We start from the raw sequence: 24,093 nt of genomic DNA on the forward strand, positions 1-24,093 counted from the left end.
ACACGCACACAGACGCCCACTCACTGAGCTAAAAACACCTACAACAACTCAAAGAAATACACACACCAGAACAGAATTAACTGCACAGAAGCACAACAGCAAGTCCATTAGACACATACCTTGCAGGATACACACTGATCTGCTGAAGATGTGTGTGGTGAGAAGTGAACTGTGCACAAAGACTGAGCGGCGTTAGCAGAGGTGATGGGGTAGGGGGGAGGTGGGGAGCCAGAAAGGACCACAGAAACCCACGGACTGTGGAAACCCATAATTTGCAGGTATGGTAATAATATTCTACCTTAACAAGACCAAGGGACATCTCATAGCTTATTCAAATAACTAAACATACAACCTTTGGCCTTCTTAATTACTTCATACCACTAAACTGGCTCTCACAAACATTCCTAATAAAGACCATTAATTGCCCTAAAGTTCAGCAATGGGACCAGGGTTGCTCTTCTGCTTATAACTAGGATTTCATGACTGAGATAGGAACAGTATAGAATAAACCTACATGAGTAGTTATTCCTTAACAGCATGGAATATGCTTTGAGAAGGTACTTTTATTTGGTTTCCCTAACCATCACCTTACTGATCAACTCCAATACAAAGAGTCTACACTTCTGGGTCACATGGCAACCGGTATGCCCAATACTAAACAATCAGGAATCCAAATGAACAAAAAAGGCAGTTCAATTTTGTAAGAAACAATATATTTTATTTTTCTGACACCACAGCTCTGGCGAGTGGTTTTGTACCAAATTTAATGGAGGTTACACAGAACGTCTTACGCATGGGAGGGGGAGGAAAGGGAAGGAACCACAAAATTTAAAACAAACAGAAACAAAATCCTGGATAGCTTTTAGCATCTGTTCCACTCCCTCATTAATAAAATTCACTTGGGAATTCCTAATAAAAGGAGAACAGAAAACAAGGTGGGCAGGGAAGGGTATGATGGGAAAGAGAAAGACTTAGGGGAAAAAAAGACCAGAGAGCATCCCAAGGACAGACCTTTCCCTCTCAGAGCCAAGAGGACGCTCGGCATGGAAGGCAAGGCTTTGCTAGATTTATTTCCCCAAAATAACACTGTGTATTGCAGCTGCCAAAGGGAAAGAGAGAGGGAAGCAGAGGGTCACCAGCGGGGGGCACAAAGGAAGGAAACACTTAACTGAGGAGACAGAGCAAAATCGGAGAGAGAAAACAAGAGAAAAATGTGCCAGTGGGTTGGTATATTGGGAGACAAGACAGTGCTGAAGAGCACTTGAACTGAAAAACAAATGTCCTAAGAGTCATTATTTTTCAAAAGAAAAATCTCCCCCCTCCCCCCACCCCTCGCTGAACTTAGTTCCTTTTTTTGTGCTTTTCATTAATACTCTGCTCTGAGGTCGTAGTTTGGTTTTTCTATACACTGCAGTTGAAAGAAAATAGTCCAAAGGTCTGAAGATGGATTCTCCACCTAAAGTAAACAGCCCAGCATTCCTGTTCTCCTCTTGCCCCAAAGACTAAAGTCTCTGCTAAAATCCCTTTTACAATATAGTACAGTACACAAAAAAAATAAAGCCCAAATCAAAAAAACAAAAACAGAAAAGAATCCTGGGAGAAGCCAGTCCAAAGGACGTAAACATACAGAGAACGGTGCAACACATGACCGATGGCAATTCTCAAAGCACAGCTACAGATTCCCAAAAGTAGGTGCCATCATGGATACCCAAGTCCACAAAAATAATTTTTAAAAAATAAATCTTAAAAAAAACACACCTGTTGACTAAATGAATAATTTGTTTTCAGGTAAATCCATACATTCTCGAGTTCCCCCCTCCCCCAAAGCAGCCCTCGGGTCTCTGTTCTCCTATTGCATGACCAATAGTAAGTACTCCTGGAACTCCCTCAAAGCAGCTCTCAGGACCTGGAATCTCATCTTGACAAGGATCGGCACATCCAATCTTAGCAGCTTAAAACATCATGTTTCCTGGGTTGCCAGGTCCTTGGCTAAATCCACCCATGCCCACGTCAGCAGCCATGCCCCGGGGCCTCATCTGTGGGGGGATCATGATGTTCTGTTGGGGTCCCATCATGCCCTGCATGGACATCATCATGCCTGGAGAGCCCACAGGCCCAGGGTGGGTGTAGAGCCCGGCAGGCCCCCGATCCTTGCCAGGAATCATGCCCACGGCAGCAGCTGGATTGCTCATCAGGGTGGGCTGGCCGGGCATTGTAGATTGTGCTGGTGACATCATCCGATGGTGAGGTCCCATCATGCCTTGTTGGAGAAAGGCTGGTGGTCTCATGGGGTTGTGGCCTGGCATGGATGGAGCTGTACCAAGAGGGATGTCCGGAGTTCCCACTGGCCCTGGACCTCCCATGCCAGGTAATGCTAGTCCCATTCTGGGGGCTTGTTCGCCCATCATCCCCTGCATGTGTGAAAACCCAGGTCCAGGACCCTGGGGCTGTTTACGGCCTGGAACTTCCCCTCGAGGGAAATATTGCAGCGTCTGGCTGGGCTTCTCAGATGGAATAATGCGGGATAGATCAAACTCAGGTATTCCGGTGGCTCCAGGTCGGATGACCTCCTGCAGATCTGGGTCTGTAAACACCGAAGGCATGCTGTTCCCCAGGACAGTGAAGGAGTCAGGACCCCCGGGGCCTCCAGGCTTGCAAAGTGCTGCATCTGCTGAACTTTGGGGCAGGTTGCTGGGGCGGCCAAGGGGGCCTTCTCCTGGGAAACCCATCCCTCCTGGGAAGCTGCCCTGCCCCCCACTGGGGCCATTGTGAGGGAATGGAACCTGCTGTGGGGGAGACTGTACTGGAGGGAAGCCCTGGGGGAAGCCCATCCGTCCTTGAGGTACCATCGGTGGCTCCTGGGACCCATGCCCCATGATAGGATTGTGTGACATCAAGCCAGGCCCCATTGGGACCCCATGAGGAGGTATGTTGGGTCCCATGGCATTTGGAGAGGGCATCTGATTGGAGTGAGAAAGTGGCTGGGTCATTCCCATTGGGCTGAGGGTTGGCATCGGAACCACGGGGTTTGGACCTGAAATTCGAGGATTCTGTGTATTAATGCCCATTCCTAGAAAAATAAAGATATCAAAGGAATCAACTTAACCAAAAATCAACTCAGAAAAACTATAATAAATTAACAAAAAAACTATTGTGCGTCCAATGTGCATAGTATAATGCTGGGAAAACATACAACACACAATCCCTGCCATCAATAAGATCATAATACATCTGGGGACATACAAACCAAGAGCTCTACAGGACAATATATTATTGAGTCTTAAACTGTGTGTAGAAGATAGCAAGGGAGAAATTGTCATGTGTGAAAAGTTATAAATTAGCACACAAATGAGTTTCACCTTCCTCATTGGAGATACTTAATACAGAAGAAAACAATTTGCCTGAATGACTCAAGTACGGTCCTTTTGGAGAAATCAGTACTACAATCCCAATGATCAGGAATCATAACAAAGAAACTAAACAGGTAATTTTTCAATTGGCATTTGGCATTATTTTATAAGTGCCTTATAGAGAAAGCATTTAAAACTCGAGATTCCATGAAATGTTCAAGAAATAACTTTTAATAGAAAAGGAAAGTAACATATTCTAATACAGTCCCTGGGACATTGAAGTATTTGGTCTCTCTGTGGAATTACCACCGAGTGTGGCAGGGGGCTTATGCTGTTCCTGGTACATGTACTAACCCGGTTAGTTAGAGTTACTGATAAATAAAGAGCATTTGTAACAATCAGAATAGAACTGGAACCAGAAACTCATGGCTGAAAAGTCATGGTCTCTTTGCTGATTGCTTTCACCATCCTGATCATTTTCTGTCAGTCAGGTGGCAGGAGTCGAGGTGAGGGGTGGGTGTAGCAATGAAGGTGTACCGAATGTGTAGGGAAGGGAAGGATTTTATTATCTCCCTAGTCCTAAAAAAAAAAAAAGGCTTCTCTAGGAAACAGGGGCTTTCCACTGTCTGAAATCCTGTGGCTGCTTGTGGTTTGAGGCTGCTCTTCCAGAAAAAAATACTTGAGAACTAAAGACATTCCAATCAGCCTGTTAGAAACTGCTCTCTATATTGCTACATGAGGACCCAAAGAGAAAAACAAAAACAACAAACCCTCAAAACCATCCAGGTACACAGAAGCATCAGAACTATAAAGAAACCTGCTTTCTTACAAACAAATAAGGAATCAAGCTAATAAGAAATTATCTTCCTCTAGTCAAGACACTTTCATTCTACTGAAACTACCTTAGATGGAAGATTTTTTCTACTTGTTGAACTTCCACCTATTCAGGTGTATAGCCATTGAGAAAACGCTTCAGGAGGTTTCTCTTTGGTCTAGCTAGCACTCACTCCACAACCTGCCTTTCTGATTTCTTACCTGGCATATTATTCATTGATGGCAAGTTGGGAGAACGAGCTGGAGGGGAGTCGTCATCTGAGCTGGCCACAGTCTTGATAGCATCATGGTATAACGGGGTGGAACTGGGCATTGCAAACTTGGACATTCGAGACATCATAATAGAGAGTGGGTTCTGGGAAAGGGTTGGCTCTGGAGGCATGGTATAAGGTGTACTAGAGGGAAGACTTCCAGGGATATTCACAGAGGCAGGCTGGCTGGCTGTAGGAGGTGGGGGGCCACCTAAAAGGAAGCAAAATAAAACAAAACGGGCAGGGAATTAGATTCCTTTTGAAGGGTATTGGGCCCTATGATTATGAACTAGCAAGGCCAGGAATGAGACAGATGAACAGGACAGTGTTATTAGATCCCAGACACAAATCATCAATCTTCTAGTCAAGCTCTGTGTGAGTGCAGAGGGAGACTGCGGTGTGATATGGAGGTGACATGACCCATCAGCAGATGTGAAGACAAACACACCAGGAATGTGTTAGAAATATTAGTTCAAGCTTGGGGAAAATATGGTTTACAGACAACCATTTCACTGAATAGAATGTGAAATAAGTGGATCTCTTTCCCTTGCCAATCACAGTTTAGAATTCGACTCAGGTATTAGTATGCTATGAAGCCAGACTAGTGATATGATCCCAGGTACTAACGACATCACCCTACACGCATTCTTGATTAATTTCCACAACCAAGATGTCTGAACCAAGAAGGTCTGAGGGGGCTGTTCCACTGTACTGCTTCAGTGAACTGCTACCCCACAGAGAGGCACTTTAGGCTGGTAGGATAAATCTTCTATCTTGCTCTGATTCTAGTCTTTCTCAGGTGGAGACAGCACCAACCTAGTATTTACACCTTGGCACTACTTCCACTGACCACCTCTAGTCCCACTCACAAAACCATCATCATCAGCAAGAATCTCTCCCAGGAAGAAAATCCTCCTAAATTGTAGCTGATCTGTGAAAACAGTGGTCTATCAAGGAGAAGGTTTTGGTAACTGTTTCTGTGGTCAACAGGTATTTACAAGAACCACACAAGTCTTACAGCAGCTTCCCCTCTCTCTGCTTAGGATTATACCCAGAATCTCGATTCAAGGGCAGCCCCTTGCAGTGGGTCCAGTATTTAAAGAAGCCACATTCATCCACTGTTAAGACATTTTATTGCATTTGTTCATTGTGCGAATGTAAGTTATTCTGTGAACCCAACACATATTCCCCATTTCCCCTCTTCCTTTTAACAGTCTCTCTGACATATGTATTTTTTGCTGAGATTGGACACTTCTGCATAACCCCATGGAAGCACTGATTATGCACCTTGCCACAAATATGGCCATTTCAACAAAGACTGCCTCCTCTGTCTGTGTACTCAAGACACCAGTTTTCTTAAAGTAACTATCAGGTCTAGCAGTCTCCAGCTACTAGGTGCAACTGTGAGGATGCAAGCATACTGACCTGACTCTACATTTCCCAGCATGGCTGGGGAGGCCATGGTGAGGGGTGCTTTATGGTTTGGAGGGATCCCAGGACTCTGAAGGGGAGGTTTTGGAGAAGAGGTCCATCCAGGTGACGGGGCAGGAAGTGATGGAGACTTGAGGTGGACAGGTGAAGCAGCAGCAGACCCCAAAACAGGGGGGGACTTAATGGAAGCAGCAGCAGCTGGGCCCGCCAGCATGCCTGCCAGCTGCGATGGAGTCTGGGGGGACTTGAGGTTCCCCGAGGGCGAGCCCAGCATTGGTGACTGGACTTGGTGCATCGTGGGAGACTTCAGAGGGTTAATGCCTGGGGAATGCACCTGGCTGCCTGCCACAGATATATCCAAGGGCTTCCGCCCCAGGCCGCGCTGAACTGAAGGAGCTGTGTTGAGGCTGGTGGGGTTACTGGAAGGGTTGAGAGGTAGTGGTGGCATATGACTGAGCCGGCTGTTAGTCCTTTGGTCGGGCCCAATTGGTTCTCTGAGATTCCGCAAGCCACTGTTGCTGCCTGGACCCTGAGACATGGGAAGGAATGGTCTGGGGCCCATGCCATACTCCTGCTGGGGGTGCTCACCAAATGGCAGTGGCACCATCTTCTGCTGAGCAGGCAGCATGTCTGAGCCACCTGGGCGTAATTTCAGCATCTCCTCAGGGCCCGCCCCAGCCTCTCTCATCTTCTGAGGTATCATCTGAGAGTTGGATCCCATGTTGACATTTAGATTGACATCTCCCTTCATTCCACTAGGAACCATCCCAAACTCAAGTTCCCGACCAGGGCCCATCTGTGGGGGCATTCCTTTTGGAAAGTCACCCCTAGAAGGACTCAGAGGGCCCTCAACTGGTATTCGAGGGAAAATGGGGTTATTCCCAGGCTCCATGTGGCGCTGGGAGCCTGGAATCATCCTGTTCATCTCCATGCTGGGCCTGATGCCTTCCATGGCCATCCCTGGGGGGAGACCCAGCTGTTTCTCTGCCAGCTGCTGCTGAAACATCTCTTCAGACAATCCTTGGGGGTTTGGGAAGCGTTCCCCTCGGCCAGGACCACTGAAAACGCCCTGGCCAGGAGGAAAATTTCGACCATCTGGGATTTTTGGCACATCATCTGGCCAACTGACTCCAGAAAGACCTGGTCTAGATGCAGGGTTGGGGACATTCGGCCCTTCCATTTCAGAGTTTATCATGCCTGCAAATCCAGGGAGGCGCATCTGGCTCCCTGGCATGTTGGGGTGGGGAGCCATGCCCCTCGGGGGCAGAGAATGTGGCATGTTGATACCATCAGAAAATGGCTCTGTACCCCCAGGTGCCCAGCCTTCACTAGGGGTCATCTGGTATGGAGGGGGGGGTCCTCGGACCACTCCCCGAGGCCCGTGCTGATGGACCATCATGTCCTGGAGGGAACACTGCTGGACAACCACTTGTTCCTGCTTCCTCCTCTTCTCTTCATAAAACTCCTGCTGCAGTTTCAGCCACGCTATCTGCTCGGGAGTCATATGGTCAAGGTGGTCGGGTCCTATGGTCCCAGACTGGGAGTTCATAGAAGGTGGAACCATTTCATCTGGAGAAAAGGGTACATCTCTATGTCCTTGAGGGCCAAATGGAGCTCCCACGTCTGTCCGGGGCCCAGGTCCCTTACCTAGGCTTTGGGATTGGGCCATCATGGCCTGTATTGGCCCTTCTGGTTTTTTCTGAGGCCCATCTAATACCCCAGGATTCTGCTGGGGTCCCCCACTTTGTGCTCCTGTGAATTCTTTCTCATCAGGAAAAAGCATGCGCTGGATATCTCTGAGAGTTTGTAAGGAGCGCTCCCGGTGCTCCAGCTGCTCCTGAGATAGGCCATCGGGATTCTCTCCCAGTGTGGGGGGCTCGCCACTGGACACTGGTGGAGGCGGAGGGGCTTTGGGATCTGCTGAAGAGCTATTGCTCCCCTGGGAGACAGGGGTCACTGCCCTATTGTTGGGAGTTGAGTTGGGCCCAGTACCATCTGGGGGCAGTGGAGTGGAGCTGGCAGGACTTCCTACAGAAGGAATCAGTTTGTTTTCTACCCCAGGACTCTCCCGGTCCAGGGGACGTGGGGGTGCGGCAGTCTTGGGTGCTGGTGCCGGAATGGGTGGAGTTGGCTGCAGTCTGGTATTCTGGGAAGAATTCTGGTCCTGGTTGGCCGGAGCTGGGGGCTGTTGTGGGAGAGGTTTCGGATCATTCCGAAGGGCAGATATCTGTGTGTTCTGAAGACAAACAAATAGTTTAAAAATCATTAGTAAACTGAACAGAAGGGCAATTAAAAGAGCAAGATATGTTATAAAGGAATTGTCCCCAGGCACATAAATCTAACTGACACTGGCTGTAGAAATTGCTCACGTACAACCCTCTTTTGGGCATGGAGACATTTTGATTTTTTTTTTTTTAAACTTACTGTCAAATGGTATCCTCTTTCCCTTGCTGAAGATTAGGTTTCAATAACTTTAAAAGTATGCCAGGGGAGAGCCACTCTGCCAAAGTGAATACATTTCAGTATCTATTTTGAGGAACAGGTTTGATATCACATGTCTACTATGTGTTTCTGATTCAGAGAGAGATTAGTTTCTTGGTATGTGGGAGGCTGTACCTAACACCTTTTTCTTTTCCCTGAAAGTATAACTGGGTATGTAGACTTCTCATTGTCAATCAAAAGGCCTGATGTTGCCATCTGAAAGAGAAAGCGTAAGTCACTTGCAGCTCTGTATTCTACCAGCCGAGGAAGCGGCTGCTCCATTTCAACGTCTCCTCTGGCAGGGTGACTACTGAGGCACTCCCCTCCTGGAGTTTCCAGGAGGCCTGACATCTCTGGTTTCTGTTTTTGGTTGGTGATCACTGATTCCACATTTGATAAGAATTTGTACATTAACTGTAGTGAGATAATCTGCAGGCAGGAAGCTTCTGTGGAGAAATCTGAGGCTATCTAGCTCATGGTGTCTCTTGAACTGTTCTTTCCAATAGGCAGTAGACTGCCCTTTTTTAATATGCTGGATGATTGCCTTATTATTGTTTATTAAGTACCAGTGCTATACTAAGTCCAGGGTAGAAGCACACTCACCTACAATAGGTGACATGGACACCTTGAATGTTTGGAAGAGAGATGTGTATGTTCTGGGTCTAAACCAAGAGCACTGCTGAAATGTAAGAGGGCACTGATGAACAGAAGGGCTTGATCTACAAACCCTGTCTCAGAGACCTTTCACCAAACGCCTTTCTCCAGACCCCTTTTTCGTGTTCATTTGCTCCTACTTGTTCGCTTAATCCAGTCTGTATTTCCAAACCCTTCAGGCTCTTACCTCCTCACCTACTCTCTGGAATGTTTACCTGTGTGCAAATAAGTAAACAAATAATTATGTGTATCTCTGCATATGAACAATTTGTGTTGTATACACGTGAAAACATATCTTTGAGCACTTATATTCTGTGAATATATATATAAATGTTGGATTTTGAGGTATCCATGCACTTCTGCCTATAGGTATCGAGTTGTGTGGGTAAGATCAGCTGAATCTTGTATGATTCTGTACAGTTAAAAGTATATTTCATATCCACACTCCTAACTGGAGTTTAGAGGTCACCTTGATTTTCCTTCTAGTGCCATTTTAAGTTTGGTTTTGTTGGTCAGGTTTTGTTTGTTGTGGGTGGATACTGATTTCATATAAGGAAACCATGACGGCAGAAAACATTTAGATGTGGAACAATGGATTATTCCCAATTCCTTCCTTAACTCCTTTCCTGATTTTAGTACCAGAGAAGGTGTAGGTGTAGGTATTAAGGTGTAGGTATTAAGAACTGCCATTAAGTCAATAAAAGGTTGGTTTCAGTTACACTGTACCATATTCATTCCAGGACAATAAGCATTTTAAATATAATTGTATGCATCTTCTACCCTTGAGTAGTCAAGATGCATGCGGAATGTGAAATTCCTTTTCTAAGTTTAGGAAGGCCTAAGCTCTGCTTATGTCTACAAACATGGAGACTTTTCTGATACACAAAATAGGAAAGATGTCATCTATTTTATCCTGAATTGTCACTTTGATCATTTATTGTCAATGAACTTTTCCCATGTTTAAGACTCATCCCAGTATTAGATTTCATGCTCCCTGAAAGCAGGGACTGTGCCTTGAACTTCTTAGTATCCCCCATAGCATTTGGTGCAATGGCTTGACGATGCCAGATACAAGAAGTATCTTTTGGTTCAATTTGGTAAACTACATGCATTAAAACATCCACTGTATGCTTTTTTTTTTTTTTTTTTTTTTTGAGACAGAGTCTCACTCTATCACCCAGGCTGGAGGGCAGTGGCACAATCTCGGCTCACTGCAAGCTCCGCCTCCCAGGTTCAGGCCATTCTCCTGCCTCAGCCTCCCAAGTAGCTGGGACTACAGGCACCCGCCAGCATGCCCGGCTAATTTTTTGTATTTTTAGTAGAGACGGGGTTTCACTGGGTTAGCCAGGATGGTCTCAATCTCCTGACCTTGTGATCCGCCTGCCTCGGCCTCCCAAAGTGCTGGGATTACAGGCATGAGCCACCACGCCCGGCCACTGTATGCTTTTTCTAATGGAGTTTATAGCAGGTGCTTAAGATCCAGATAGAAAACAGACTAACATTTATTACAATTTTACAAATATCAAGCAATTAAAAGCATTTAATGGTCTTATCACTTTGACATAAATATGAATCACTTTGAAAGTCGATGAGGCTCTGATTATGATACTGTCATCATGTACTCTAGAAGTTTTAATTGTTGCTTTTTTTCTGTTCTTTGTTATTCAACTAGCTCAAGAGTGTTGTTTTTTAAAAACCTGCTCTGTACACAGGGTCTGAATTTAGATTTTCCCAGAGACGATTACATGAAGGAAACCCAAAGATATCTGTATAGCTCCTCTTCTAGTTTGCATCTTCTTCCCCCTAGTAATTCATCAATCTACCAGCTTTCTCGTAGAAAAGGCTAGTATAGTATGATATGCCTAATGCCCCACAATGCCAGAATTAGGTTAAATGCCAAGAACGCAACTCATGCCATCAAGACTACCTTCCTATCAATTAAATTCACCACCTCCTTTCCTTTGCAGTCACTGTAGAATCATTAAACCATTACTCAGTTTCTGAAACAACATACCAGAGGCGCTGTGCTTCTCTCTGTCTTGCTGTTAGAAATGTTCTGGATGTGGAAAGAGACGATAGTTTCAACCTGGCCCTTCAAAACAGCTTCTGCAGCTCTGCAAAGACAGAAGAGACAGCACACACTAGAACTTGTTTCTATTTCACTAACTATAATTCCAAAGCACTTTAACCACACAATAAACTTGTAAGGGAGAGGAAGGAATAGAAAGAACCACCAGAAATGTTGAAGAAATCAAGACAAACATGTTTCATTATTTATATTTACCACTTATCATCAAACTTCTAAAATTAAAAGACAGCCATTAGCAAATCCCAAAAGAGGCATTAAAAGACAAAAACCAAGATTTTCTCCTGAAACCAATCTGCTGTGGTAGGTGTTTTATAGAGAATCCGAGTTCAAAATCCCAACCCAAGAAGGGGGAAGATGAGATCGTACAATACCTAGTGATAGTTTAAGGCTGTTAAGATTCACTTTTTATCTTAAGTGGAAAAAAAGTCAGAAAACCATATATGTAGGGTATAATCACAATTCTGATAAAAATTGATGCATCCAGCCACTAAAAATTTATATATAAAAATGTTTACAGTAGTTATCTCTGTGAATTCCAGAGATATTAATTTTTAGTTATACTTTCTAATTATTCTAGAATGGACATTTGTTACTTGTGTTGTTTAGAAAATAATAATAGGTAGGTTGCAGAAAAGCGTGTATTGTGCAATCAATTTCTTCTGTTTAAAAGAGGTATATATGGCCAGGCGCGGTGGCTCATGCCTGTAATCCCAGCATTTTGGGAGGCTGAGGCAGGCAGATCACCTGAGGCCAGGAGTTCAAGACGAGCCTCGCCAACATGGTGAAACCCCATCTCTTCTAAAAAATACAAAAAATTAGCTGGGTGTAGTGACGGGTTCCTGTAATCCCAGCTAATCAAGAGGCTGAGGCAGATGAATTGCTTGATCCCAGGAGGTGGAGGTTGCAGTGAGCCGAGATCTGCCACTGCACTCCAGCCTAGGCGACAGAGACAGACACCATCTCAAAAAAAAAAAAAAAGAAAAAGAGATATATATGTATATTTGTACAAGCACGAAAAATTTCTGAAAGGGAAGCAAAGGATGTATTATCAGTGGTTGCCTCTGGGGGAGTTTGGGTTGGGGAGGTTTTATGTTCTATCTGTACTGTTAACTTTAGGCGATAATAAAAGATCAATCTGCAATGGGAATAAGAACTTAGGTCCCCAGACAAGCCCTGCCCAACAGCAAGACACAGCCATCAACTTACTTATTGGCCATCTCAGTAGAAAACACGTACACCACTTTGGCTGGAGTCTTCTGAGCAGGTGTGGGCTCTGTGGCAGTAGTTTGGCCATGGGAGGGGGTAGAAGACCTGGGGGCTGTAGCATTTGATGGGGTCATCGAGTGTGGTGTGTGCTGGGAATCCTGGGACTTTATGTGGTCAGCAGAATTACATTCTAAAAGAATAAAATGACTCGTCATAGAAAGAATAAAATTTCCTTTCTTCTGCCAGCATATATAGCATCACAACACAAACCCACCTTGAGAATTTCAAGGAAGTACCACCTTGCTAAGAGGAAACCTCTTCTACTTATAAAATTTCAAATACTCTTCTCTCTCAAATGACTAACCATAAAGCAGTCTTCCCCAACTTCCTTGCCTCTCTATTACACCTCCTTCATATATTAGTGTAAATGTCCCTTCTTCTGGTAACCTTTTTGAAACCTCCTAGACTTAACTGGGGATGGATCTCACAGCCCTCTAACTTCTCTTATTTCAGCATTTATCATATTTTACTGTAACTGTCTAATAATCAGCTTTCTAGGTGCATTCAAATCTTTGAGGACAACAGCTGTATCTATCTTGCTGACCATGGCCCCCCAGCATAGTGCTGGCACTCATAGCAGGCCTGCCAAAATACTTGAGGGAGGAGGGGAGGAAGCGGGGGAGAAACAATCACCCAAGTTTCCATTTCTAATTTGGGTTGGAAAATCATACTTCCATTCCTTGAATACTAACTTCATGTTCTGGCCTACAGTTAAGACTTTTGGTCTTATACTAGGAGGAAAAAGCCTACAACCACAGCTGTTGGTCCCATACCCTTCTTGGCTCACTCCATTTTGGTGCCTGCCAAATCTCTACACATCTGGTAGCCAGCCACTCATTCCTGCTACACTAAAATCAGCTGTAACAAATCTGGACTACTGCCAGGGCCATTAAGGCTTCCTCTTGTGTCTGAAGTCTGGCAAAATGGCAACTAGAGAACACAAGACCCAAGCCTTGGAGGATTGCTCTGATGGAGAAGAGAAGGGGATACCAGAAAAACTGCCCCAGTGGGGGCCACTGGCACAGACAAACTAGAGCGACTGGCTTGAAACTAAAGTACAAACAGCATAGAGGCCAGAAATGTGTACGAACAGGGATAGGCCTGTGAAACATCCTACCATAACCCCTAAACCGTTGCATCCTTAAGGGCAAGAGCTACTCAACTAGGAGGTTCCAAACAATTCTTCAGTTAGTAACAAAATGAGAAGAAATAGTTCCATCATAAACTGTGAGAACTCATGAATCTGATACCTACTCTCCCCACTTGTCTGATATTAGGCTCTCTGGCCTCTGTCGAATGTCAGAGGCCTTCCCTCAGGAATACCTACTTCCCTCTGAGTCTCAAAGATCTTATAGACATACCTTTAATGTCAGAGTCATCGTTTGGAGTCCCAGGATCTCTCTGATCAAAGGAGTCGGCGGAAATACTTCGCTCCCTTTTCCCCTTGCCCTTGGCACCATTTCCAGCCCCATTCTTCAGCCCCATGCTCCCACCTGGGCCAGGGAGTGCTTTAGGGGTATGGCCCCCACTCTTGGAGTCACAGGGGGATGGCTGGGATTGGCTGGCTGAGCCCCCCTGTTTACCCTGATTGGAGAATTTGGAATCCAGCTGGGGGTTTCCAGATGGGGACATCACTGTAGGGGGACGGACCATCACCTCCTGCTTTGACTTAGGGCTACTAAAAGAAACAAATAACAAAGGAAGATCAGACACCAGATACAGCTGGTCAGCACAAATTAGGGAGAGGCAGTTTCTATTGGGGGTCAAGGAGACCCTTACGACTAAAATAACCACCCCATGATTCACCTCAGCCATTTGCTTGCTCCCGCCACCCCTGATCCCATCTCAGAGCTATCAACATAGAGGAGGATCAAGCAGAGTGCCCTGCCAGGTTTCAGGAACCCTGGAGTCACATGGGGACCCATCTCCAGGGCTTCTGTCAATAAAGGACAACGGTTTCTATGTACATAGAGAGGTGACTCTTACACTAAGACTAGCTCAGAGTAAACAAACAGGCATCGTTAAGATCAAAATACTACCCACCCCCAGGCTGATGACAAGGAACAGCTGTAGGAGAGCCTCACTTCCCTGTTGGAAAATGCAAGCTGGTCCCAAAGAGCACGGGAGCTGGTGACTATCAGGTTAGGGAAATCCTCCAGAATACTAATCCCTCCCAACAAGCAGTATTACACCAAAGCAGATAAACCAACCACTGCCCTCAGGGAGTGAGGACAAAATTCTTTTAAAGTAACAATTTAACTACTGTGAAACCGAGGAAAAAGTGTCACAGTGGGAGTCGGGGGAATAACGTTTTAGTTCTATGACATTAGGCTTCCTCACCATTCCAGGCCTCAGTTTCCTTGTTTGCCAACTTGGGCAAACTGTACTGGTTGGTCTCTATGGTCCTTTCGTTTGTGCTTTGGCAGGGAGGTGCGTGGAGAGGTCAGGGAATGATGGACAAAAGAATAACAAAGGAAAACTCTAACATAAGCTTTGATTACACTGTATCCTGCTTACTGTTATATTACTATTTACTAGTCTATTTTCTCTTCCTTTCCCATTTGGGTTTCATTTACTTCTAATTCAACATACTGTTTCACCAATGAGTGTTCATGGTGTGCCTATGGCATCCCCAAGGGGCTGCAGGAAGAGGCCCCAGCCCTTACCTCTGTGTGTTTCCTGATGGAGAGCTCCTCACTTTAGGGTTACTGGAATGCATTGATTGAAATCCTGAGCTTGCAGTCACAAACGGGACAGGCTCACCGAGTTCCTCTCGGGTTGCAGCAGAAACAGCTGCTGGGGGCAGTGGCACTGGCCCACTGCTTGCTGGGTGCGTCCCTTAGCGCTCGCTGCCTGTATGCCTTTTTCCTCTTTGTTTTTCTCTGCTGTGGAAGTGGGTCCTTTCCCCTTGCAGCTCCAGCATTCTCTGGGTGCGTGCCTCCTGCTGCCAGAGGAAAATCTCGCATCTCCAGGGCATACTACAGGAAAAGGCCACCCAAAAAAAGTTGGGAGCAAAAACAGAGACATAAAACACCCTCACAACAGGATCAAGGTGAAAGCACTAGCCAACTCAGCGAAGCAGCTAGACCATGCCTCCACTTCCATCAGGGTGAAAGGAAAGGGTGATGCTCCCATTGTGACAAAGGCTCAGGGGCCACACCAGCTGGAGGGTGACTAGGACTTCCTGACAAGCATGCAAGCCTCCCCCGCAAGCAGCATGGACCAGGCAAGGGTGAGCAGGTGAGAAAGGCAGTTTTCTCTTTAGCTATGTATTCTCCCTTACATTTCTGTAGTTTTGAATACAAAACCCTCAAAAACTTGTGTCTTTCTTTTTTCAAAACAATGCTTTGAAACCCCTAGGTACCGCAGATCCATAGTGACTATCTGGTGTTTCAGTTCTGATGGCAAACAACAGCACTGAAATGAAACAACCCCCCCAATTTCAAACCATGATGCAAATTAATCTATGTTTACACTCTCAGGGCCTTGGGGGTGGGGGGACTTTAAAGGAGGTACTTCTGAAATCAAATATTGAACCAACACCAAATACAATCAGTTCTGCCCCCTGATTTCCATGATCTTTCTATTAAATTATGCCAAGTATGTGTCTAGTGTTCTCACTGCTTAATGACAGGGACTGCAGGCATGGGTAAGCATGGGAATGATCCATAATTCTGAAAGCAAAAGAACATCTTTGAAGGCTAAGATATTTTTTGAGCCAATTTGCAAGGCTAATTTGAAGCATAAAGGTCAAGAAAATATTCCCAAACCTAGCTAGAGAACAAATGAGAAAGTCCTTACTGACAAAGTATAGGAATGAAGGAGGAGAATATTAGGTGCAGGACTAGTGACTACAGAACCAAAGGGAGTTAGAAACAGCTCAGGTGTTGCAGCTTACATGTACTCTGAGAGAATGGAGACTGGGCTAAAATTGGGAGGATCAATTATATCCTAGGTTGTAGCACTATGATCACTGTCACACGTTAAAGGTCTATTTCTTCATTTAGAAATCTGTAATAGTCTCAGCTATTTTACCTGGGACAGTGAAAGAAATTTATGGAAGTTCTGAGTACACTCAATTAAATTTTTTCCTTTTTAAATAAAAAAGTCAGGAAAAAGAACTAGAATAAAAACATTATGAATGTTTCTATGCTGACCTCAGGAGAGAGCATGTTAAAAAACATTTTGGTCTTGATTATATTTAAGGTTCTATTTTTATCCCCATCATCTTCCAGCTTTTTTTTTTTTTTTGGTTTAGACTAAGAAATGGATTGTGGTTGTCAAGTTGGACATATATAATCATAAACCATTTTGTAACCTCTCAATGAACATTAGAAATCACTGGGAAAATAGAAGTAGAAAATGAATCCTGCATGGACAAAGCCATCAGAAAACATTTACCTCAGGAAAAGAAAAGCAGTTACCACCTATATAGTCCCCCTCCACAACTTCTTCTAGTACTTTCTGTCTGCATCACGTATTCTAGCACTCAATCACGTCGTACTGAATAATACTAGGTGTATATTTTATCACCCTGTGAAAACTATATTCTTAGAAGCCAAGAACCTTGTTTTAAAGTTCTTTTGTTTTTCTATAATACTCAGCATGATGTACTACGCGTGTAGTTAGATCCTCTGTGACTTATTCAAGTTCTCCCATAACAGAAACACCTGGCATTTGTGTTACACACGTCTTCCAAAGAAACTCAAAACATTACAATTATCAAATCACCTCATTAATCTGCCAAGCATTTATGATGAGCTGGTAGCAAAGATTATTTCTAATAATAATGCTGTGAACATAAAACACTTTTATTTTCAAAGTACTTCTACATACAGTTTCATTTTCTCACAATTTGCCTGACTTTGATTGACAGGCATTTTAGAGATGAATGAATGGAGCACATGGGGTGTGAATGGCTTCTTCCAGGTTTCCAATCACTGCTCTCAGACCCTGGCTCTTTCCTTGAAGCCATCTTCCTTCCCATTACTTTATGGAGGGAGAGACAGCACAGAGGTTGAAATAAGCATGTGGGCTCACCCAATGACTGGGATCAAAATCTAGGTTTTTCAATCCCTAGTCCAAGGAAATAAGTTGTCCCTACTTTTAGCCTTTCTGATGATAAAAACGACTGAGCAAAAAATCTGCCAAACATCTTCTATAGTTCCAAAGAATAAAATTAGGCTCTTCAGGAGGTTAGAGTTCAACTGTTTAACCACCTTTAAGGACTGGAAAGGATCTTCCACAGAATCATTATAGCCAGAGAGATTTTTTTTCCCCCAACATAACTACATCTCCTAACACCTTAGATCTACTTATACAATGTTTTTCTCTTCTCTTCTTAAATTAGTACTTAAAATTTTTACTATGTGCCATGCATTGTTCTGAGTACTGTACAAACATGTTAAATTAACCCAGTCACAACAACCCCAGGAGGCAGGTGCCACCACTATTTCTATTTTAGAGATGGGAAAACGGGCTCTGCAATGTTAAGTAACTTGCCCAAGCTCACACCCTAGTAAGTGGTAGAGTGGGCATTTAACCAGCACTCTGGCCACTCCAGCCCCAAAGTCTATGCTCTTCATCACTGTAGTGCCTGTTAAAGTAGAGCCTTGGTGGGCAAGGTGAGCTAGTTCATATAAAGTGCTCAGCAGTATAATGTAAGCACTCCAGTGTTAAGTATTACTATGACTACTACATTCTCTAGCAAGCACGCTGGCTTATCATGCCAGAAGCCGTTTCAAAATACCTTCTACGTCTCCTAGGTACCCCGTTTCCTCCCTTCCTTCCCACTCCCAATACCTGGACTTGCCCAGTACTTAATAGGAAGAGATGTTGCCAGGCAGAAAGTTCTTAACTGCTAAATACACAAACCAATTTTCATCAATATCTATCTCCTCTTTCTTTCCTATTACTGAAACAAAAAATAGCCCACTTTCTCCCAAAAGTCAATCCAGCCACAGGTGGACTAAGCCTATCCCTTCCAGCCTTCTGAGAGCTCTCATTCTCCCCTCTGGCCATCCCCTCTGTCTGTTGGATCTTTCCAATCAGCATTCAGACAGGCTGTAGAATCTTTCAGTGCTAAAAAAAAAAAAAAAAAAAAAAAAGCAAAACAAAACCCAGGTCTAGCATTCTATTATCCCTTAGAGCCAAATTTCTCCACAGAGTTGACGAGACACAGGGTTCACTTCCTCACTTGCCATTCGACCTTTAATCATTTTAAACCAACTTCCACCCCCAGATCATAGTGACCACTAATTTTGTTAAGGTCACCACTGGCCACTTTGCTAATCTCATCTTACTCCATCTCTTAGATTCTGCCAGTTGCTCACTTCATTCTTGTAACTCTTCTCCTGGTTTCCATAACACCTCATTTTCCTAGCTTTCCTCCCACCTCTCCAGGCCTTCTTCATCTGCTTCCTTTGCAGGCCCCTTTTTTACCTGATCTCTCAACTTTAGAGTTCCTCTGGACTCTACTCTGAGTCATCTTCTCTTCTCATGCTGCAAGTTCTCTCCATGCCAACAACTCCCAAATTTGCAGGTCCAGTCCAGCAGATCTGTATACACATCTACCTGCTTGACATCTCCCTGGATGTCTCAAACTTAACAGGATCAAACATGAATTCTTCAATTCTGTGTATAGCCTTCCTCCTGAAACCTTTTTCCTTCAGTTTTCCATATCTTAATAAATGGCTCCTTTATCCACCCAGTTGCTCATGCCAGAAATTTGGAAGTAATTCTTGACACCTCTCTCCCTAAACTTCAACTTTCCCATATCAAGTTTGAATAGTTTTGTTGAATGAATGAAGTCTTGGCTTAAGTGTTTCTTTTTCAGAGAAGAATCCCTTAATGCCATCAATCTACATAAAATTTTCTATTACATTCTTTTTAAAGCATCTAGGGTTTTTCAACATTTTTCATGCTTTGTAATTACATATGCAATTTATGTGATCATCTGTGTAACATTCATCTCTCCCACTAGACCATAAACTCCATGAAAGTAGGGACCACAACTGACTTACTCATCTCTGTATACCCAGCAATTACTATAGTGCCTAGCACACAGTATTTGCTTTAAAAAATTTCGTTGTTAATCAAATGAAATGAAATCAGTATATGGAAGTCATATTTGCCCTCCCATGTTCACTGCAGCATTATTTACAGTAACTAAGACAGGGGATCAACTAAGTATCCATCAACAGAGGAATGGATAAAGAAAAGGTGGTATATATGCACAATGCAATACTATTCGGCCTTTAAAAAGAAGGAAATCCTGTCATCTGCAACAATGTACATGAACTTGGAGATAGTATGTTAAGTGAAATGAGCCAGGCACAGAAAGACAAATAACACATGATCTCACTTATATGTGGAATCTAAAAAAGTTGGTAGTAGAAGCAGACAGTAAAATGGTGGTGACCAAGGGCAGGAGCTGGATGGGGAGGCAGCGGGAGGGCTGGGTGATGTAAAGAAAAAAAAATCGTTAAATAAAAGCTGAAGCTTTTCCCTAAGCTTGTTCTTCTAAGCCAGGCGTGTGCTCCAGTGCTATCAGCCATCAGTGTACTCACCAAAACCCCAAGGGTCACGACACTGCAGTGCTCATCCTGGAGGTGAGGAGTCCAGGAACCCCCTTCTCAAAGATGACCCTTGTCTAGACGAGGGAAAAAGGAAGTCCTAAGCAGATTTTTTAAAAAATCAACAACATCAATTTGTCAATGAATATCTTAAGAGAAAAACAGGTTTCTTATTTATTCCAGAATATCAGTTTAAGAGGAAGCTGTCATCCCCCACACAAACAGAATCAACTCCCAATTTTTGAAGGATTATATCTGATCTGTAGCCAGTTCAAGGCTCTTGTGGCTTTCCCTCCTTCCCAACTGCACATTTCATTTTCAGAGGCTGGAGAAATATAAACTGCAAATCAAGTTTTCTACTTTTTAGAATTTTGGGAATTTAGTAGAAAGAAACTCCTCATAATTTTGCTTCTTTCCATTCCTTATTAGTATAGAGATTTGAAAGCTGACTGTAAAGGTGAGAAGAGACAAAATTCCAGATATGTCTCTGAATTTACAAAGTGAAGATCATTCACAGTTCTCCCTGCTCTCCACCGTAACTCTACATCCAGCAAGAACATTTATTTTCATATACTTGTGGGGAACTTAAGAGCTGAATAATGTGGCCAGATGACTTCCTTTTATTCAGTGCCTACTGTGTGCAAAGTGCGGTACTGAATTGAGCTGGTTAAGTCAATAAAACACTAAGTACTGGCCAAGCAGAACAATTTCCACCATTAGTCCTTGTAAACTAGAATTATGACACTGAGCCTCCCTCTTTGCCCAGAATTTATAGTTTTGAAGTGGCAAGGGAGAAGCAAGTTGCAGACTGTCTTAGGGCTAAATTATTTAGGAATCTTTAGAAGGATTCCTAGAGAAGCATGCCATCAAGTTGTTAAATTCACAAATTAATCTAACCAAGCTCAGAATCACCTCTATGACTCCAATTTCAACTCTTCCAATGGTGCTTTCCCATTTCCCTGCTCTAAGAAGTCCAGTTTATTAGAACGATGTCATGTTTAACAAATTTCATTTCTATGCTATGACCACTACTCCATAAAAGGCATAGTATCAAACTTAGAATGTGGAACTAAAAAGCCTCAGGATTCCATTCCTAGCTCATTCTTAACTTCTGGCATACCGACTACTAAAAGGCTTCCTCTCAGAAAAAGTACACAATAGGAAAAACCAATCTTTCCCCAACATGTGGAGAAAGTAAACTATGCAATGGGCATGTAGAGAAAACCTTGGTCCAAGCAAAATATTAATGTACATTTTAGTACTCATGGGGTAAAAATACCTCTGTCACCTTTTAATAGCTAACTTTAAGCAAATTAAATTTTATATCAAGCTAAAGATTTTTGACAAAATTCAAGCATTCAAAATGAATTTCAACTATCACCATCTGGAATAATGGCTACCCAAAATATTATTTCAGCACAGATGTCCCTTCTCTGTGAAATTCTCCTTGATTACCAACTCTCCTCTGTATGTCCTCCATGGCCCCCGGCATTATAATCACAAACTATTATAACACAAAACTGTATGTGTAGACACGGAACTCTCTGAGGGCACTGTCATTCCTCCTCTCAGCACCTGATACCTGGTAGAAACTCAATCAATGCTGTTTGATCCATGTATTATAATGAGCTTGGGGCTTGTGTATTGCTACCTTTACCCTGCATTCACACACAACGATGATATGATAAATACCTGTTTAACTTCTCACCACCTGCCTTTATCCTTGGCCCTATGAAATGAGTTATTGTACAAGTCCCTGCTCACAGAAAGGTGTAACTGCTCTTATATTTTTGACTTGCATTTAGTTTGATGACTTTTGCCTTGAGAATTCTTAGAATAATGAATAAACGTAGTTTTAACTTACAAGAGGCCCTATAGAAACAGAAACAAAAATCCAACATATTCAGATTGAATCACAAAAGGAACTGACTTATCAGGATGTTCTTTACCTTTCAATATGTCCAATTTGCTATTTCTTCTACATCGGGACACGGAAGAACTTTCCAAAAATGATCTCTGCCACCCAATCAGATGGGAATGTTTAGGTCAAAGCAGAATGACGCCAACTGGGCCCACATTCAGTCCTATACAGATAAGGAAAAAGAAAAGTTCATACTCCAATTCATGCTGATTCCAAGGAAAACCACCCATTCCCCAGTGCTCTGCAGCCAAAGCAATCTTTGGAAGAAGAAACAGTAAGAAAACAATTAGGTCAAAAAGGGAGAAGGAAGTCAAAACCACTAAAACTCAAAATACAAGAAGTCCAAGATAGGGTCACTGCAGCCCAAATCCATCCCACTGAGGCCTAACCATGCTAATGGATGACTGGGAGTTTAGAAAAGCAAAAGCCACCAGATACAAAAGCCTCATTTTAATCATTGTTTTTAACATTTTCCACAATCAAAAACAGTCATCACAGGTTGTGAAATGGACTTTTGTTTCATGTCTTCTCTATGCTCGTTCTTAGCATGGTGGAGATGCTAAAAAATACTGCAAAGCCTAAAATGCAAGTGGCCATGAGATAATATAACTTTCAAAAATCAGTTGGTCTAGGGTAAGAGTTCTTAACTTGGGATCCCACGGACTCCCAAGAGGTCTGTGGATAAACCTGGGGGACGGGAAAATGTTTGTGAACCTCCTGGGGAAAGCTCAGATGTTCATTTTGACCAACCTCTAAGTAAAAATTTGCATGGCCTTCAATGGCGAATGGAAGTAACCATCCCTGGTATTATTAGCAATTCTGTGACCTTGTCACCAACAGAAACCACAAGACATTTTCATGTCACATAGTTGTTGCAGATATCTTGGCATAATATATACACTACTTCAAAAATTACAGTCTCATTAGACCTGCAGCTATATTTTATTATTTAATGTGTTATAAAGAAACATACTGTTACAATTAATATTTTGATGACTGTTTCCATTTGATTTATAATTCAATGTATTTTATTTTGTGCATTTAAAAAACGTTCTCAGAAGGGGGTCCTCTGTTTCACTAGATTGCCAAAGGAGCACATGGGACATTATAAGGTTAAGAACCCTGATCTGGCCGGGCACAGTGGCTCAAGCCTGTAATCCCAACACTTTGGAAGGACAAGGCAGGCAGATCACAAGGTCAGGAGTTCAAGACCAGCCTGGCCAACATGGTGAAAACCCCATCGCCACTAAAAAAAAAAAAAAATTACAAAAATTAGCTGGGCATGGTAGCGTGTACCTGTAATCCCAGCTACTTGGGAGGCTGAGGCAGGGGAATTGCTTGAACCCAGGAGGTGGAGGTTGCAGTGAGCTGAGATTGTGCCACTGCACTCCAGCCTGGGCAACAGAGCAAGACTCTGTCTCAATTTAAAAAAACCAAAACAAAAAACCCTGATCTAGAGCAAGTAATCTTCACCAAGGCAGACAGAGAAGTTATTCTGCCAACACTATTTCATAGCTGAAAAAAATTAAGCTGCCAGGAAGCCAGGAAACATATCCAAGGCCTCAGACATTTGGGGTTGGCGTAGCCCAGGTTAGTACTCAACAGCATCTATCTTCCATCTCCATGGGGACCTTTGCTTACATTTCTACAATTGTCATCACTATTACTGTCTTGCCACTAAAGGGAGAGAGGCATTACCTTTCAAAACTAATATAAAACAAAAACCCAAACAACAGAACAAGACAGATGTACAAGATACTCCTTTTTGTTCCTTGATCAAGCACATTACCAAAGCTGAATTTGGTCTGTTAGTAAGACTGTAGTTTTACAGAAATTGGAAGAGTTGGGCTACATAATCTCTCATTCTAAGAGATGTTCAGAGCACTTTGCAGTTAGGCATTAACCTGTTAGGCAGAAACGCCATTATGAGTGGTTAGGGCAGGTGGTTTTACTACTTTGTAGATGGGAGAACTGGAGAAATATAAGGGATTTGTTCAAAGTCACACATAAGTCAATGGAAGAACGAACTTCCTGATTCTACATCCAAGGCTCTAACTACTGTACCAAGTCACCATGAACAAATATTTAGTTTATTATAATGCTTGTGAAACATCTGTATTCTTTTCCCCCCACAAACAAGAGAGCATTTTCTTTTATTCACAGGAGCAGACACTTCTGAGGAAGCAAGTGACATACACTTGCCTTATACAATGAGAACTCTATGGAAATTGTTCTTTTATCT

At 43.3% G+C, this 24,093-nt stretch overlaps 2 protein-coding genes across 5 annotated transcripts; both read right to left on the minus strand.

Moving 5' to 3' along the window:
- Window positions 1-696: 696 nt before the first annotated feature.
- On the minus strand, window positions 697-15,157 carry BCL9 (BCL9 transcription coactivator). Of its 4 annotated transcripts, none has more exons than XM_055356826.2 (7): window positions 15,023-15,157; window positions 13,940-14,034; window positions 12,297-12,486; window positions 11,016-11,115; window positions 5,861-8,102; window positions 4,386-4,646; window positions 697-3,034 (listed from the first exon to the last, which is right to left on the minus strand). In XM_055356826.2, the coding sequence occupies exons 1-7, from the start codon at window positions 15,073-15,075 to the stop codon at window positions 1,953-1,955; spliced, it is 4,023 nt and encodes a 1,340-aa protein (XP_055212801.1). In that variant the 5' UTR covers window positions 15,076-15,157; the 3' UTR covers window positions 697-1,952. The 4 variants fall into 4 exon arrangements, with proteins under 4 accessions (XP_055212801.1, XP_030865118.1, XP_030865117.1 ...); XM_031009258.3 differs by having other exon boundaries at window positions 697-3,070; XM_031009257.3 differs by having other exon boundaries at window positions 13,718-14,034.
- Window positions 15,116-15,322, minus strand: LOC129525686 (uncharacterized). Its single transcript, XM_055357049.1, has one exon. It carries the CDS (start codon window positions 15,320-15,322, stop codon window positions 15,116-15,118), a length of 207 nt encoding a protein of 68 aa, XP_055213024.1.
- Window positions 15,323-24,093: the final 8,771 nt, after the last annotated feature.

Source organism: Gorilla gorilla, chromosome 1, assembly GCF_029281585.2.
Source record: "Gorilla gorilla gorilla isolate KB3781 chromosome 1, NHGRI_mGorGor1-v2.1_pri, whole genome shotgun sequence".
In the NCBI taxonomy this organism is placed as follows: domain Eukaryota; kingdom Metazoa; phylum Chordata; class Mammalia; order Primates; family Hominidae; genus Gorilla; species Gorilla gorilla.